At 36.6% G+C, this 18,205-nt stretch overlaps 1 protein-coding gene across 1 annotated transcript in view; it reads left to right on the top strand.

Moving 5' to 3' along the window:
* Positions 1 to 11,673, top strand: part of LOC135076815 (uncharacterized) — a 50,213-nt gene extending 38,540 nt beyond the window's left edge. The window contains exons 3-4 of the mRNA XM_063971263.1: positions 8,675 to 8,897; positions 9,446 to 11,673. Coding sequence (XP_063827333.1) covers positions 8,675 to 8,897; positions 9,446 to 10,878 — 1,656 coding nt within the window. The 3' untranslated portion in view covers positions 10,879 to 11,673. The remainder of the gene's footprint in view (positions 1 to 8,674; positions 8,898 to 9,445) is intronic.
* Positions 11,674 to 18,205: the final 6,532 nt, after the last annotated feature.

An 18,205-nucleotide genomic window follows, 5' to 3' on the forward strand; every position in this document is an offset into this window, starting at 1 on the left:
TTTGCACTCTACATTTTATGAATCGAAAGCACAGATTAACAATCTATTTATCATGTACAGTAATGAGCAATTTATTTTTATTGTATTCTGCAATTGATATAATTAAAAAATTTGTCTCTTCCTGCCTGACTTGAGAATAAGTACATAGTCCACGTGTAAGTAGTACTTGCTAAAAGATACTTTTAGAAACTGAACACTAACTAAAATGAAATTATCATGCGGGCTACCCGCATTTCATTATTTCATACACGTTTATCCTATTACGTGGGCCAGATTTGCACGCGTGTTGAAATTCGCATGACAGGAAAAATACACTTAGGATGGGTTGCACCACCTTACTTTAACTTTATCCAACGTCAAAAACCTGTCAAACTCCATACAAAAAGCACTAGTTATCGTTATATTAGTTGCGGTATATTAGGTGGTGCAACTCAGCCTTATTGAATTACTTCTTATAATATTTTAGTTAGTAGAAAGAAAGTGCTTAGGTGCATATTAATAATACTCCTGATTAATCCATTCACTGGAATCAATCAACCTGTCAGTAAAGAAATAAAAGAGTGTTTAATAAAAACAAAAAAAAAATACAAACATTAGTCAGAGTTAAACTGTTCGCATGATGTTATCTATGGTCAAGTTTAAATTAAGAAGGCATAGAGATTGGAACGATTACAACAAATCGAGCGTGCCGATTGTATCGATAAAAAGTTGTTGTCCGATCTTGGATTTGCGATAGGTACGTGAATAGAAATAACATAAATAATAATTGATTAATAATAATTAATTGGAATTCCTACTTTGTTGCTTTGATTTTCTTAACGAGGCTCCAGTCACATGTAATGTTTTTGCGTGGTGTAAGTTTTATAGCTGTACAGTGCGGTCTGATTTCTAATAACGACATTCTCGGACTAATGAATTAAAAACATTAAAAAACAAAAAACATTAAATTCTAGCCAATTTTCAAATAAATTGCGTGGATGGCTTAAAAGTAAAAACTATTATAGTGTCACAGAGTTCCTTAATGACCGAGAGTTTTGAATACAATAATTATGTAACAATATTTAGCACTAATGTATGTACCTTTAACATGACTGGGTTTTTTGGCCCAAAATTAATATTTGCATGCTTCGTGTAAGCAAAACATGACTGAACATTTTTCTGTGTAACATCTGTATATACCGTGTTTTAAGCAAATAAATGTATTCTTATTCTTATTCTTAATTCCCTTGTCATTGTAATTATCAGTTTTGTAAAATTCTATTCAATTATAAGAGATTTACATAATTTATCAAGAAAGCAAAACGTAAACATACGAGTAGGTACATACACTTAATCAACCACAAAGGCAAATCGTCTGATATATTTTACACTTCAAGAGCGTACATAATTTGCTCGACAAATGAAAGTTAATGATTTTTAATCGACAGCCTGAGCCGTTTATGGCACATCACTAGCCGCCGGCCGCCGTCAGTCGGCTGGTTTCACAAAATTACTGTAATCGATTAAGAATACTCACTCGATGTATAATTCGATTTCCTTCTCGCCAATCGGACGCGGATTACGGTTTTTGTGATACGCAAATTGTGTAATTACGGTGACAAGTTTATTTATTTACCGCATTTTGTATTGGCGTGGAAATTGTAGAGTTAGGCAAAAAGCAGAAAGTAAAATAAAATACTTAAGTAGTATTTACATTTAAACATCGATGATACACGATTATTTTAATCATAGATCAACTACTTAGTTAAATACTAGCTAAAGCTTTCTTTCAATTTGAAACGTCCAGGCCGTCAACGTTAAATGTATTATAGGTAATTACCAGCAGGTGAGATACAGGCCAAGAGTTTCCTCGTTGCGGATAAAAAAAGGTCCCTGTGACAACCACAGGGTGTATTATAAAACGCCAAATGCCGCAAATCTTCACAGTTGTATACCGTGACAACTCTGTTACGTCACACGTCATTCTTCCACTCTAACCACAGGGATCAACTCATTATGCACTATGCCTGTAGTAGTTAAGTAGCTCTAAAAATCAGGCCTCACTTTTTACCCATAAGCCTCGATAACACATAAACGTACTCTGAATCAAAACAACAGGGCGTGTCTGATCTAGTATGGTCCGAGCGAGATGAATCTAAGCCGGTCACCAGGTATCTGCGCCAAATATGGTCACGACCCAGTCAGGACGGACGTGCCGAGTTCCGTCTATGTCCACTATTTACCTGTTTACCCTACTCAGAAAAAGGGTATTGAACCACAACAATATTGCATCGGTTCTTACTTGTTTGAAAGAAGGAAAGAAAGAAGATATTATTATGTTTATTCAGTATCATCGACAATACAACTTACAGCAATAATTAAAATTATTTGTTTACTGCTTAATGTTTGAAAAGAGGGAATGTATCCTTAACATTAAATAAGTTAGCAAAATGATGTAAGAGCTAAACCATATATTTCAGTTAGTAAAAATTAAACTTTTTTCTTGATCTAGTTCTAGATTATAAAATCATCTAGGTCAGTTTAAATTTAAAGAGACTTAGGCTGAGTTGCACCATCTTCCTTTAACTTTGACAAACGTCACAAATCTGTCAAACTCCATACAAAAAGCACCAGTTATTGTTATTTTTACGGTTAAAATAAGGTAGTACAACTCAGCCTTAAAATCTAACCACACGTAGGGGCCTGAAACTATTGATAGACGTTTTTTTTTCTCATATTAATTAAATGAATTGAATTTTCAGTAAAGCTTTAAAATAGGTAGTTACAAAATTTAAAGGTATAATAGGTACGAGTATTTTTGTAATGTATTATGGTTATGGTACATGGTACATGACCTCATTATTTACTATTTCTGTACACAAAAACCTACCCAAAAAACATAGAAAGAGGTCTGTGAGCCTACCAAATGTTATCTATAGTAAGTAAATTAGTCATACGTAAATAAATACGTAACTAGACAAGACGCTCTATATTATTTATCTCTACATTTTGATACCCTTAGTAACACATTAGATATAAATTGCCAAAGTTGGGGGCGTAGGTTTCAAACTTAAGTACTTAGAGAAGACAGCATCGTAAATAAGAAAGTGTGCTGGTAGACATCTTGGCAAACTTCTTGAAGTGGGTCTTCAAAATGATAATAAAGTTGAATACTGTCCGAAGTTTGGCTGTAACTTGGCTTAATCGTCAAGCGTAATAATTAATTCAAAATTGTTGATCATACTCGTAACCTTCTTTTTTTTAATTAACAGAAATTTGAATTTAATAGAAAAAACAAACTTTGTATCGAACCTGAACTTTTGCAATTTGGGCAATTTGACCTTAATCTCATAGTAATTATTTTACCTACTTAGGCTGGGTTGCACCATCTTACTTTAACTGTGACAAACGTCAAAAATCTGTCAAACTCCATACAAAAATCACCGGTTATCGTCAAAGTTAGCGTCAAAATTAGGTGGTGTAACCCACCCTTAATCTCATAAAACATTGTTGCAACAGTTTCGATTGTTGAAGCTTTTCTTCGTCCATAAGCCTCTTTTCAATAATATTCGACGAGGCTCCTCGTTTATGCAAGATAAACATAATAAAGATATAATCAACTATTTTACGACAGTCATCGGCCATCAACCGATAGAGTAGGGTGCTCGTCCTGATTCCAGACTTGTTCGAGAACAAGTCACCATTGACCGATTCCGACTTGTTTCTAGAAAAACAAGTCATCATTGACCGATTCCAATTTACGACAATACTCGTAGAAAGAGCCGGTAGAGATGGGACAGTCATGTCGTACTCGAGCACGTGTGTTTTATACTTGAATGAAGTATGAGTACTTTTGTTATGAAACTTCCAAGATAATGACGATTTTAAGGGAAATGAGATAGTTTAACCCAAATCAAAAGCATGCGGTTTTTTAAAACCTCCTTACTATCCACACTTAATATTATTGCATACTAGCTTTTGCGAAATTTAGTTTGTCACAGATTCAGTTATTCTGGATATAAAGAATAATACTGTAAAGTTTCATTAAAATCCGTTCGGTAGTTTTTGCGTGAAAGAGTAACAAACATGTTAACATCCAGACATCCATACAAACTTTCGCATTTATAATATTAGTAAGAAGTAAGATGTGAATCCTTTTAAAATTTCTTCGAAGTAAAGTAAGCAGGTAATACATTGTAGAGATACTTACAAAAAGCGTTTTTCTTTCGAGTTTATTAATCTTTTAAATAGTTGTGGGTAGCGTTTGCGTTTAGAACCTTAACTTCCTCGCTTTTAAATAATAAACACGCCACATCACTAGGTAAAGCCGGCTTTCCCGCCGACCCACACCGCCGACACACATTGAACTTGAAATCGTTGTCGGCTTTGTGGCTGCCGACAATTTGTCGGTTCACCCTATTCTCCGGTTTTACGGCACGTGCAATATTCCGGTTCGGATGTTTGTAACGCGCGGAATTCGTTTTGTTACGATCGTGTAAATGAGGTTTGTATTTCATGGGAAATATGAAGTCAATTTTGTTTGATATGTACTGGAATGAGTATTTTTGTTTATGAAAAACACGTGTATTTCAATATGTTATAGGCTAATATTGTAAGCTCAGCTACAGGGCCTTGACACTTTTCAGGGTGTGTTTAGCATGGATTTGATTTTGGGAATGATTCCTTTAAAGATGCTTTAAAATGCTAATTCTAATTGAAAGTAGGTCAGTCCTTTGACCATAAAATAGCACCTGATTGTTGGTAATCGACCAACTTAATTATGTTTTCTTAAAGTATTTATGTCTGTAGAATCATCTTTAAGTGTTGGAATAGGTCGGTGTTCCAATGATAGGTACTTCAAACTCGGACGTTGTTTACGTTCATAATGATGCCTTAGATCCATGGCAAACTAGAATGCCACAAAAAGCCGGTCCCATAAATCCATAAGGCAACTGAAAGCGTTCATGGCTCTAAAGCTAAAATCACACTACATGAGATGCTACACCATGAGATTACACAGCTCAGCTTAATATTCTTCGTCTTCTTCTTGTCGTGTCGACAAACAAACCTACTTACACAGTGTTAGCCCAAAACTCTGCTACAAGAGAGCGTAATATTTATTTTGAAAAAGCATACGAAAGTAGTCATAGATGACAGCAGCAGTTATAATATCGATTAGCCACAATACTTTTGAGCCTGGCTGTTCTACTATTAGCACACACAAGATTCTAAACTCCTAAATCGATATATTAATTTACTTACCTGTTAATATCTTCAGTTTGCATAACCATAATATTAGTCGGAAATGATTACGCAGTTGTAATATCGATTAGCCACAATACTTTAGAGCCTGGCTGTTCTACTATGAGCACACACAAGATTTTTTACTTCTTGACTTCACTAACCTCGAAAACTTTCCGTACTCGTAAACTTTGTATTCAGAATTGCTGACTATGCCATTAGATAATCCGATTTTTACAAATACATCGTAAGTAGCTCGCATCCTGTAGTGTACACTAATCCTATAGTCGCTCGACATCTTCAGGCATTTAATGAAAGTAAAATTAGTTCTTGGAGCAACGGCCCCGTTGACACACTGCACTTGAGAGGGTACTCTCATCGACAACAGCAGTTTAAGCCTTATTTTCTTGGGCATAAGGGACAATGTAAAAGGCCTGTTAGCTTGAATTATGAATCTGGTTCTAAGTAACTTATCGGAGGCTTTGCATCTTTTATAATGTTTGGGATTGATGAGGGCTGTTCAGGTCATAATTTTAACTTTGTAAGTTAGTCTGATAATTAACTTTTGAAGTCTTACGAATGATAGACATCGATGTAGAGTCATTTTAATTTAATACTTGACCTTTTTATGACCGTTTAAAGTCAATTATGTATTAACATATTTTCGGGGAAATAAGCAAACATTGTTAATATTTAATAACTGCTTCCTATGTAGAGTTTTGAAAAAATGTTTATGAACATGAAAAAGTTTAGATTGCTTATTTAGACCATTTTGTATTAAAGTAGTTCTTGTTCTGTCATAGTCCCATATTTTATCTTATTGAATACAATTAAAAAAGGGGTCTAATCGTAATAATCTTCAGTTTGTTACATACAAACGTAGGTAGAGTTATCGAGCTAATGATAACTACTTTGTGTCTGATAATTAATAATCTTGCAAATCCTGCCACCATCGAGTTTCACAAAGAACTCTGTATTAATATTATAACTAACACTTATAAACGAGAAACTTTCGGTCTGTGCGTATGTAACCTACACCCGCTAATTTTGCTGGAATGTCGTCAAAGAAAGTATTGAATGACGGTCATTCGAATGAACTCCGTCATCACGGGCGAGTATACTCGTGTAATGATATACTCGGGTAAATTGCATGTCAGCCATAAGCATCCGAGACCCGTTGAAATGATAAGTGACGTCTAATACTAGTCAAAGTAACACAATTATTTTGATATGACAATTATGTTAGCCAAATGGTATAGCATGTTTTTATAACAGTACATAACATTAAGTACCACAGTGTTGAAGTATTTTCTTCTACATAAGAATCTACATCACTTACCATCAGATGATCCGTCTGCTCGTTTGCCTCCTGTCACATAAAAAAAAGAAAGAAAAGAAGAATACGAAGAACCTGATGAAAATACGTAAACAATTAGGTATTGCGATAATTCAAAACTGTAACGGAAAGCTTTTAAATGTAACAAGTGATTTAATCTAAAGATTAAACAAACGATAAATTTTATCTCTGTATACGCCACTATAATCGAAAATATGCAATGTTGAAACGTGTTTAACAACATTCGAAAATTAAGTATGTTCCGGGCCACCCGTGCAATGTAAAAGTTGTCTCGATCAAGACCTTTGGTCCCACATAAATAACATTGTAGGGTAGCACCAAAGTATTTTGTTCCCATTCGTCTTAAACAGTCCTCGGACAGACAAAACTGGTCGATGCTCTATCATTTAGATAAACATCAAGATCCCTAAACTTTCTCCTATTTATTTCGTTACACAATCCACGTAACAATCGGTCTTGGTTTGAGTCCCAATCTAATATAATTGCTGGATGATACGAAGGAGTATTCACGGGCCATCATAAATCTTATCGAAAATAAAAAAAGACTTAACGCATTTGATGTGGCAATACTTTCTAATTTCATACCTCGAGGCGAAACAAATGAGAGTTATAAAAGCCTTGACGATTCGTTAATGTGGGGTTCACAGAAAGGTGTCAACACCCACGGTGATAGGATCGCAATAGAAAATTATGAGGCCACCCGTACATGTCGAATTATAATAATTCTATCATTTTCACCTTGTATAATCCTAATCCTAACTAATATTATAAATGCGAAAGTAACTCTGTCTGTCTGTCTGTCTGTCTGTCTGTCTGTCTGTCTGTCTGTTACGCTTTCCCGCTTAAACCTCGCAACCGATTTTGATGAAATTTGGCATAGAGATAGTTTGAGTCCCGGGAAAGAACATAGGATAGTTTTTATCCCGGTTTTTGAAACAGGGACGCGCGCGATAAAGTTTTTCTGTGACAGACAAAATTCCACGCGGGCGAAGCCGCGGGCGGAAAGCTAGTTTAATTATAATTCAAGAATGATGTTTTAAGATTTATTATGATAGATTGATAGTATCTAGTTATTGTGCTAGATATTGATTAGGTATCATATCATAGAATATAACTTGGAGAGCCACTATTTAAACGGCCATCCGGCCATCTCTATGCATCGTTAGGGTATGTAATCGTACTATGTATGTATAGTATTCAGTTATAGTGAAGTACCAAAAGTTGCGATGTAATCACTAAAGACAAGAAAAATAACTTGACGCGAAGTCACAAAGCTTTTGTTTTGTTGTTACTTTGCTTATAAAACACACGCGTAACACGTTTTAACAACAAAAATAGTTTCCCCAAAAACCAGTCCAATGAAAATTAGGAAACCAGATCGGCAATGAGATGATTTGACTAAACAGGAATATGTATAATGCGGCAACTTTCACGTGATCCAAGAAAACTCGTGGTCACACACGACCTAGAATTAGTTGTGCGAGTATTTACATTGATTGTTGAAACATAAGTTTTGATACAGGTGTCCGCTTATAAAAGGCCAGTGTGTCATATTAAATAACTCTTAATACCCACGCGCAGTGAAAGCTGACGGAACGATAAAAGCCGAGTAACTCAAATGAGATACGATAAAATGTTGCTACAAGATGGAACAGTTTCGAATTAATGAACTTATTGGACTGGTAACGTCGGCTGTTATTGGAATCCGACCACTTGGAAATAGATAGGAATTCATATAATTAAACAGTTTGGATGAAGTAAAAGATGTGTGACGACTGATATGATACATTTTAGTACGTAATTGGACAGAATATCTTTCCAATGCGACACATCACTGGATCTTTTAGATCGTCTATTACTTACTCGTACGCTTGGCATGCCATAGGATGTACTTAGTAACGGATTCAAAGTAGCCTATGATAGTTTGTTACTAGTTTTACGGGACCACCGCTATAACACCTCACTGGTTGGATTTTTATTGGTGGTCAAGCTAGAAGACGAAGTCACTATGCTTATTGAAAGCTCTTATCTAATGTCTCAATCAAACCGATCTATTTGTAACTGCTCTATTAAACATTTTTATTCTCTCATTTCCAGAGCGGGGCTCTCAGTGATCAGTCCTCGAACGAAAGCGGGGGCGGCGGAGGCGGCTCAGGGTCTGAAGCCAACAGCGCCGCGGAACCATCATCAGACCAGCTGGCCATGGAGTCGGCGGAGAGAGAGACCCCGAGCCACGCGTACAACGGACCCCCGCCGCCGGCGCCGCCGCCGCATAATAGGAGGCAGAACCCGCCGCATCATCAGCAACACCACCCATTGGGTAAGGAACTCATTCAGAAAAATATTTTTTGCTTGAATAATACTGTCTCGGTAGGCTATACCACTAAGTATTTATAATACGACAATTGTAAGAGTTAGCTACGATATTTCACGTTATTAGCTTAATAAATAATCTGATGTAGAGCCAAGCTTCAACTCTACACGCCCCTTCACAAACTCTACACCTTGTTAGCCAAAATATGTGGTAACCTAAGTCAGTATTCAGTTTTTTGAAGGAAAATTTATTTTTTCTGTATGAATTAGGCTGTGGCTCTACACAGACAGATACAAAATAATCTAATATATAAAATTAAGTCGGATTTTCCTTCCTGACGCTATAACTCCAGAACGCACGAACCGATTTCCACGGTTTTGCATTCGTTGGAAAGGTCTCGGGCTCCGTGAGGTTTATAGCAAAGAAAATTCAGGAAAATTTAACAAACGAAATTCCACGCGGGCGAAGCCGCGGGCGGAAAGCTAGTATTTTATGAATTTCAAAAAGTTATTTTATCATACACGTTTTAAACTTCTTATTTTATATTTTTACAGGTATGCCGAGAATCCCGAATCACCATCCCATTCATTCGAAGCCATTCGCTCTTGGACCTCCTAGCAACCATCACAAGAATGATATTGGGCCTGGATTCCGCGGACCGCCCCCTCCTCCCGCACCTCCTGCCGACGCCCAGACCTCAGCCAGTGACAAAGTGTTCAGCGGCGCCGGTGACGTGTGGCCTGCTCCAGCACCTGACATGCCTAAAATCGTTTCACTTGATGTAAAATGTGAAAAGAACGCCATGCGAGTCTTCCTTAGCTTCGACAAACCATTCTTCGGAATCGTTTTCTCAAAAGGACACTACTCCAATCACCAATGCGTCCACCTTCCACCAAACCTAGGAAGATCATCTGCTTCATTCGAAATAGGCGCACACGCTTGTGGCACGGCTGGAAGCGGTGATCCTCGATACAGGGGAGACGTCGCTGCTGCGGGAACGTACTTTGAAAACGTCATCGTCATACAATATGACCCTCAAGTACAAGAAGTTTGGGATCAGGCTCGCAAGCTGCGTTGCACGTGGCACGACCAGTACGAAAAAGCAGTCACGTTCAGACCATTCCCTGTGGACATGCTGGATGTAGTACGAGCAGACTTCGCTGGCGACAATGTCGGTTGCTGGATGCAGATCCAAGTAGGAAAGGGTCCATGGGCTTCCGAAGTTTCCGGATTAGTAAAGATAGGGCAAACGATGACCATGGTACTAGCTATCAAAGACGACGACGCGAAGTTCGATATGTTGGTCCGTGACTGTGTAGCTCATGACGGTCAACGCGCTCCTATACAATTGGTCGATAGGCGAGGCTGTGTAACGAGACCGAAACTGATGTCGAGATTTACGAAGATCAAAAACTTCGGAGCTAGCGCCAGCGTGCTTTCGTACGCGCACTTCCAAGCTTTCAAATTCCCGGATTCGATGGAAGTCCACTTCCAATGTACTATCCAGATTTGCAGATACCGCTGCCCAGAGCAATGTTCGGATGGTGCTCACAATGTGATTGCACCTCACGCGGAATACGGCGCCCCTCAACTAGATGCCTACCCAGTGGGAGCTGAAGCGAGGCGAGATGAGCGCAGAGTGAGAAGGCAACGACGAGCCACATCACCGGAGAAGGAAGTTGGAGTAAACAGAGTCATTCGTGTTGTGTCTGCTGGTGACTTAAACATGGACACTGCTGAGGAAAACGCAGCGCCCAAGATCATCCCGACTCCGGGCTTAGTGTGCATGACAACTCCCGGATTTGCTGCCACACTTGGTGCACTTCTTGCCACATTATTATGCTCCTGCGCTTTATCAGCAGTGCTTTTCGTAAAACTGCGTCCCATAACGACACTGAAGAAGAAAACAGCCGCTATCACGACGATAGCCCGGCCGCACCCACCGCCCACCGCTCATGTAATTTCAAAGAGTCGGTTCTACTCGTAACGTCGTCTAAATAACTCAATTTGTACATATTAGTGTGATGAGACTGAAGTATATGGACCATGCCAATTGTATTTATTTGTGTGTTATCCCAGTGCTCAAACAAATTTGCAACAAATAAGTAAATGTATCACTTATAGCGATATTGTAATTATTGAGATTATTATGTTGACGTCTACCAATGAAGAAGCTTCATGATTGTTTCCTATTTTCAAAAGTGTTTGAATTTCACAATATTTTCAAGTAAGACTTGAGAACGATAAAGTATGATGTTATTCAATATTTAAATTAAATTATTAAACGGAATTGCAGTAAGTGAATACAAATGTAGTATTAAATATCTGTTAAGTACAATCTTCTGTTACCTCTCTTCAAATATCGGAAAGTTTGAACTAGGGGCAACGGAAAATACACGATATTATATGGTTTATCAATGTGTAGATGAGCCGCTAGACTTTAATTTAAAATAACTTGTCATTAGTATTAATATTATTTATTTTAGTTAAGTTATTGTCGTAGTCAATGCTACCTAATTTATTTATTTTTATACCACCTGAGTACCTCTTCATCTATTTATTTTATGTTACAAGTTGTTTTTCTTCTTGTTTTATCAAAGTTTATTTTACTGTTGCGTAATTTAAAATTGTTAAATCTACATTTTTTATAAATAGTTGACAGCGGATGTTTTCTGGCCATTATCATGCAGTTGCGTAGTACACTTCGATCGTGATGAGTGACGTATCGTTAAACCTGTATAAAACATTATTTGAAAAATTAAACATTATCACGAAAACAGAACACGATGTTTTATTTATTTATAAATCTTCAATACAATTAAATAATTTTAATCAAGCACCAGCACCTTGGCCGTCCTAAAATAAACTTCCAAACCGCAGAAAAATCCACATGAATTTGTTTGTCTATAGTCTCCGTAATTTTTTAATTAAAGCATGATATAATAATCCCGAACTGAAATAAAATGCCTAAGTATTAACAGAGATTTAGTTGTGAGCCTAAACGAAAAGACTTAAATGACTCACATTTAACATGGAGAAACTGGCGAGGTCTTCGATATTATGATGAATGGTCCTGGGATTCTTGGAGCACCGCCGTCCAGGCGATATACTCAATACTCAACTTCGGTATCACACCCAATATACACTGTACCACAGAATAAGTAATAAGTACCACTGTACACTATACAGCACTATACCACTCACACAATACAATAGGTATACTACACTACACAATATACTCGCGGGACATCTCCAAAATCTGTTTAAAGCAATAGAAATGATAACATAAATAAATTCAAGAGCTATGGGAGTAAGGGCGGCACGGGAGATGTCTTCAATGGCAATTTTCAAGCCGAACTGATTTTCAAATCGATCGATGTGGGGAAGAAAGGAAGGCGTTTTTTCGCATCTACCCTCAGAATTGTTTATAAAGTAACTGTTGATAACAAAACACCGACTTAAACCGATGAACGGCGAAAAATTTAAATATAGAATACAATAATAATATTATTACATTTATGTCTGTGTATGTGCAATATTCGTAATATAGACAAAAATGTCTTAATAATTTTGCAATTTATTAAAATCAAAATTATCTTTTTTTACCCTACCAGCGCTTCGAGAGAAAAATTTGACAAGTGCTGAGAAAAAGCGCCGCAACAAACTCAGTCGCCACTGTCTGCCGTATTGTAGAACATAGATATATCAAAACGGGATTAAAAATAAGGAACAAGACCTCGTTCAACATACATTTTATTCCATTAAACAAATTAACAGGTGTTACGCGATAACGCATCGCCACCGCATGCGTAGAAATCTTATTAATAAAAACATTGTTCACAATAAATAATAATGAACTCCCTTCAAAGAACGCATGTAAGTAGGGACACCACAACCACAGAGGAAATTAATGGAAATAAACGTAAAATACTATATAAAAATAAAATTGCACTTAGAGAAACTCGTTCTCACAAAACTTTAAACTTACGATATAATAGTTTTGCTAAGATAAATGCAAGATTTTTGGGTGGCATGTCGTATTTTTTTTACAAACGAGAGATCGACATCTTGAAATGTATTTAGTATTTATATAAACCAAACTTTAATCGAAACAGATTTATATCGATATTCGATTGAAAATTGGCCGATTATCGATCTCCCAGACAGCTTTTCTATATTTTATTACTTAACAACTAACTTTAATCTAATCATAGCTATATTTCGATACAGATACAATTATTATAATAATTAATTATTAACATTTGAGCAAAATTAGGAAGGACCCTAACGGTGTACAGTTGACAGCACATCAGTTTACATTTTCATTGTAAAATAACACTTATTGTAATTACATTAAGATGCTAATATTAAGCTGAATGTGCTGCCATCTGTACGTAAATGCAAGATAAATGCAAGTGGTTTTAGAAATTCTATGTTAACAATGAAATAATCTGTAACGTTCATTGGTGTCTCAACTAACGTATAATACAATGAATTGTTAAATTAACTTATGACTAACATATTATACATTATGACAATAAAACAAAGTTATAGGTACAGTCAACAGCATATTAGCCCACAGTAGCGTAACTATACCATCCGAGGCCCGTGGCAAATTCTGTGCATGGGGCTCTGGCCTTGGGCCCCTTCAGGTCGGGGGCCCGTGGCATTTCGGGGGCCCGTGGCATTTTGCCAGCCCTGCCACCGTATAATTACGCCACTGTTAGCCTACACAGTTTTGTTGCTAAAATAACACTTAAAACGAGTGCGTAAGATGCCAATGTGTTTGGCTTGATATGCTGTCATCCGTACGAAGCAGTAGTCTTGAGATCAGAATGATTTTAATGTAGAATTTAACGGTGATCGATTGTATGGTAATAAAAATATCAAATAGATCCAATATTGTATTCTTGTTGAATATACTCGTAGAATCTTATCCACTTAGTAATAATATTTAATATTTTGTTAAAAGGGTTAATGTTGGGTTAACTGGAGGTCCAGATTGAAATTGACATTTTTCCAAATTCTTGACAAAATGGCCACCAACTATATAAATAAAACAGTGAAAAATCCACTCTGATCTCAAGAAACAAAAGCTAGAAACACATTCATGAAAATCATAATATTGAACAGTGTACTTACTAAACTGTTATTTTATTCATTACACTTCTAAGAGCATAACTTTTGGTATTCATTTATAAAAATATAAAAAATCTGTTATAAAAATATATCTTCAGCCATTTAAAACATGTATGTAGTTATGAATTAAATTAAATTATTTACTATCAATAAAATTAAGTTGCTGCCAAGTCTTAAAACTAAGTTATATTACTTACGTAAACTTGTATGCCTCTCTTTAATCTACACTCAACATCAAATAAACCGCACCTTCCGCGACGCGAACTTTAAAGATTTTCTTCTGAGACAATTATGGTACCCCAACAATATTGGTGTTATTTGAAAGCCCAATAAATATCCTCAAAGAAAAATACATTTCATATTTAAATGATTAACATATACCATAAATGTGACTTGAAAATAGACCTCACTTTGGGCTCACCTCTGGGATCAATTAGACCAATTTTTATGGGTATAAAACCAAATAAAGATCTCACGTGTCCTCTTTAACAGATGGATAGCGATTAATCCCAACTTAACAGTTTTATAGTCATAAAAAATGGCTATAGCGTAACTACCTATTTTTTGAAGAAGTGACTCTGGATCCTTGTAAAGACACATTTTTGGGGTAAAAACCTTTCCTTTAATGAAATGAAGTTTAGAACTAGGCTTTCAAATGGTACCAATGTTGGTGGGAAGTGGGGATGCAAACGTTTGATAAGTGCTTGTCGCGGGAGGTGCGATTTATTTGATGCCGAGTGTATGATTCCTTACTCAGAACATCTGAAACATCATTACATCTCTCAGATAATACATTATTATTTCAGATCTAAATAAAGCAGATTACACACCGAAGCCACATTACCTACAGCTATAAAAACATAAACTGACTATTTTATTTTAAAAAATGTCAGTTGGTAATTGCTTGGGTGTGTAAAGTGCCTGAGATTAAAGAAAGAAGCACAAGCGAGACTAAAAATTAAAAATATTATACAAAATCGTGGACGGATTAAAATAAGTCACAAATTTTAAGCACCATGCGACATTTTTATGTCTCGCTATTTATTTTGCTAGCATTTTATTCAACAAAACTTTTTCGGGTTATTGCTTTATTTAAAAAAGTGAATAAATAAATTTCTTCTTCATTAATTTATGTAATTAGTACAATGATTCTTAACGTGATAGAAATAAAGTCCACATTGAGCAAGCCATCAACTCGCTAAGGTGAGAATTACCTACACTTACCCTAATGGCATGACTCGACGTTTATACTTAAAGCTAAGTCCTAACAGTGAACGAAAAAAACACAGATGACTAAATATATCGGTAGCTTACTTACTACCAACTGCCAAAAAGAGAAATTCTCTATATTTTATTAAATACAATAAACGTGAATGTTTTTCAATAATGAAACATTTCTTTACAGATGCTTGATACAACAAAGTTGCATACCGATGGTGGAAGTATCAATTAATGTAAGGGACATTTTGGCCAAAATGAGTTATATATATACCAACGCATTCAGAATTTTTGGCTCTATCGATTGGTATACTTGAAATGTTGATATCTTTAAAAAAATGTCCCTTACCTTACACATTTTTAGTCGTCTGAATACGACTTTTGGGGAAACAATTGATTTAAAGGACGTAAATTTGTTTTAATAATACAATTCAGCCCTTACCCTAAACTTTTGGTTTTAACATTGAACCTTACTTCATTTGAAACTTTTTGATTTATCACAATTAGGCCCTTACGTTAATGGTGATATGTATTTAATGCCTCCCACTTCCACTACATTTATGAACACTAACAACACTTGTTTCTATATTTTTTCTGTTCATTTTTACGCAGTTGGCTTTTTGACGGAGGGGCTTCTTCAGAAGCTGTTCAATTTCATCATCCTCGAAGGAAAAACGCCTACGGCATGGCACAGAAGTGTGGTGATACTCTTCTTCAAAAAAGGCGACCAAACCTTGTTGAAGAATTATAGACCCATCTCACTACTGAGCCATGTCTACAAGTTGTTTTCGATAGTCATTATAAATCGTCTCGCTCCTATGCTCGACTACTTCCAGCCTCTCGAACAAGCCGGTTTCCAAAAGCTTTAGTACCATAGACCCCATACATATGCTACGGCAGATTATACAGAAGACCGAGGAGTATAATTAGTCACTTTGTCTGGCGTTTGTGACTATGAGAAAGCCTTTTCTTCGATCGAGACCTGGGCAGTACCTACTACATTCTCTCCAACGGTGTCAAATTGACTATATCGATACATCGAAGTGTTGAAAGGATTGTACGAAAACGCCAGTCAAACGTCTCCAGGATTAAGATTTGAAACCTCAATACTCAATACAACCTATCCAGTTGCAGCGAAGGGTAAGATAGGGGGAACTGAAAACTCCGAAACTGTTCACCACCACCTGGAGATCTGCTTCTGGACTGGAGCGGATTCGGCATAAATATCAATAGCGAGTAAATTACCCACCTTCGATTCGCGGACGATATAATAGTCATGGCTGAGACCGTGGAAGATCTAGGCACTATTCTTAATGGCCTTAGTCGAGCCTCTCAACGAACCCCTCGTAAAATGAACATGGACAAGACAAAGTCATGCCAAATGTCCGTGTTGCACACGCTCCTCTAAATATTGGATACTCTACACTCGGCAGTTGTCGACAAATATTGAAACCTAGTACAAATAAAACAGTCCAGTTAGGTAGGTCTAACTTCGAGGAAGAGGTCAATCGTCGAATCCAAATCGGCTGGCAGCGTTCGGGAAGCTTCGTGATATTCTCACGTCTGAAATATCGCAGTGTCTAAAGCTACAAGTCTTTGATAACTTATGGATCTGAGATGTGGTCGCTTACTGGGCCTCATAAGAAGGCTCAAGGTCAAATGCGATGGAGCTTGCTATGCTCGTAGTTTCCCTTCGTGATTGAACCAGAAATGAGCAGATCCGCAGGAGAACCAAAGTGACTGACATAGTCCGCAGAATCGCTAAAATCAAGTGGCAGTGAGTGGAGCTCGTAGCTTGCAAAGCTGATGGCCGCTGGGGCAGAAAAATTCTTGAGTGGCGACCACGAGCTGGAAGACGTAATGTGCTGCAGACCTCCACTAGGTCGACCGACGATCTGGTGAAGGTTGTAGGAGGTGCCTGGATGCGGGCGGCGCAGGACCGGTTGTTGTGGAAATCCTTGGGGGAAGACCTTTGTCCAGCAGTGGACGTCATTCGGCTAAAACGAACGAACGATGATTAAAAAAAAACCTAACTGCGTAAAAATGATCAGAAAAAGATAGAAACAAGACAACTTGTTCACAAATGCAGACGTACGCATCATCAGTGACTAAATGTTTTGTTGGTGATGTGTATTTGATGCCTCCAACTGTATTTGTGAACACTAAGTTGTCTTGTTTCTATCTCTTCTCTTCGTTTTGTTAATGAAAACTTGAATGCAACCTCTACTTACATCAGGTTTCAATGTTAAAATTGTCAAGTTACAATAATATTACTGTCGTGTTTATTCTTAAATGTACCTTACAACATACATGACATTCCATACTGTGAAATTTCAACATTGTAAGGTACAGTCAAGCTCGTTTCTTTAATGTAAGGGACATGCTATCTTTTAAACTACCCATTTTTCGAAAATTTGGCGTTTATATTATGAAAGAACAGAAAATTCTAAGAAACTTTGCCATAGAAACTATTTAAATCGTAACATCACATAAAAAGATATTGAGGTATAAAGAAAAAAAAATCGTTTTTTGGCTCTCCTGAAAAGTCGTGTTTTGTCCCTTACAGTAATTGATATTTCCACCATCGATACATTTACTGTCTTTTGAGCAACACGTCTCAGTAAGTGATGTTGATATTTTATTTACGAACGGTAAAATAAAAAACATTTGTCCTGAATATTCTTGCCCCCATTTCTTATTCCATAACAGGAAGGAAGGTTTTTTATTCCATTTAGGAAGCTACTTCTATGTTTTTCTCGTTCACCAGGTTTTAAGGAATGATTTTAGTTATATAAAAACAAAAGAGTCTGTACAATACTTATACATAATGTATAAATAGTTATAATATTCACAACAGTGATTTCGAAGTTTTTGGACTTAGTCCGTAGCACAAAGTAGCACCATCGGTTTTTAAGTAGGTAGTTAAATAATATTTTAGTAAATGCGTTACTCTGTAT

Source organism: Ostrinia nubilalis, chromosome 12 (genome assembly GCF_963855985.1).
Source record: "Ostrinia nubilalis chromosome 12, ilOstNubi1.1, whole genome shotgun sequence".
Lineage (NCBI taxonomy): Eukaryota > Metazoa > Arthropoda > Insecta > Lepidoptera > Crambidae > Ostrinia > Ostrinia nubilalis.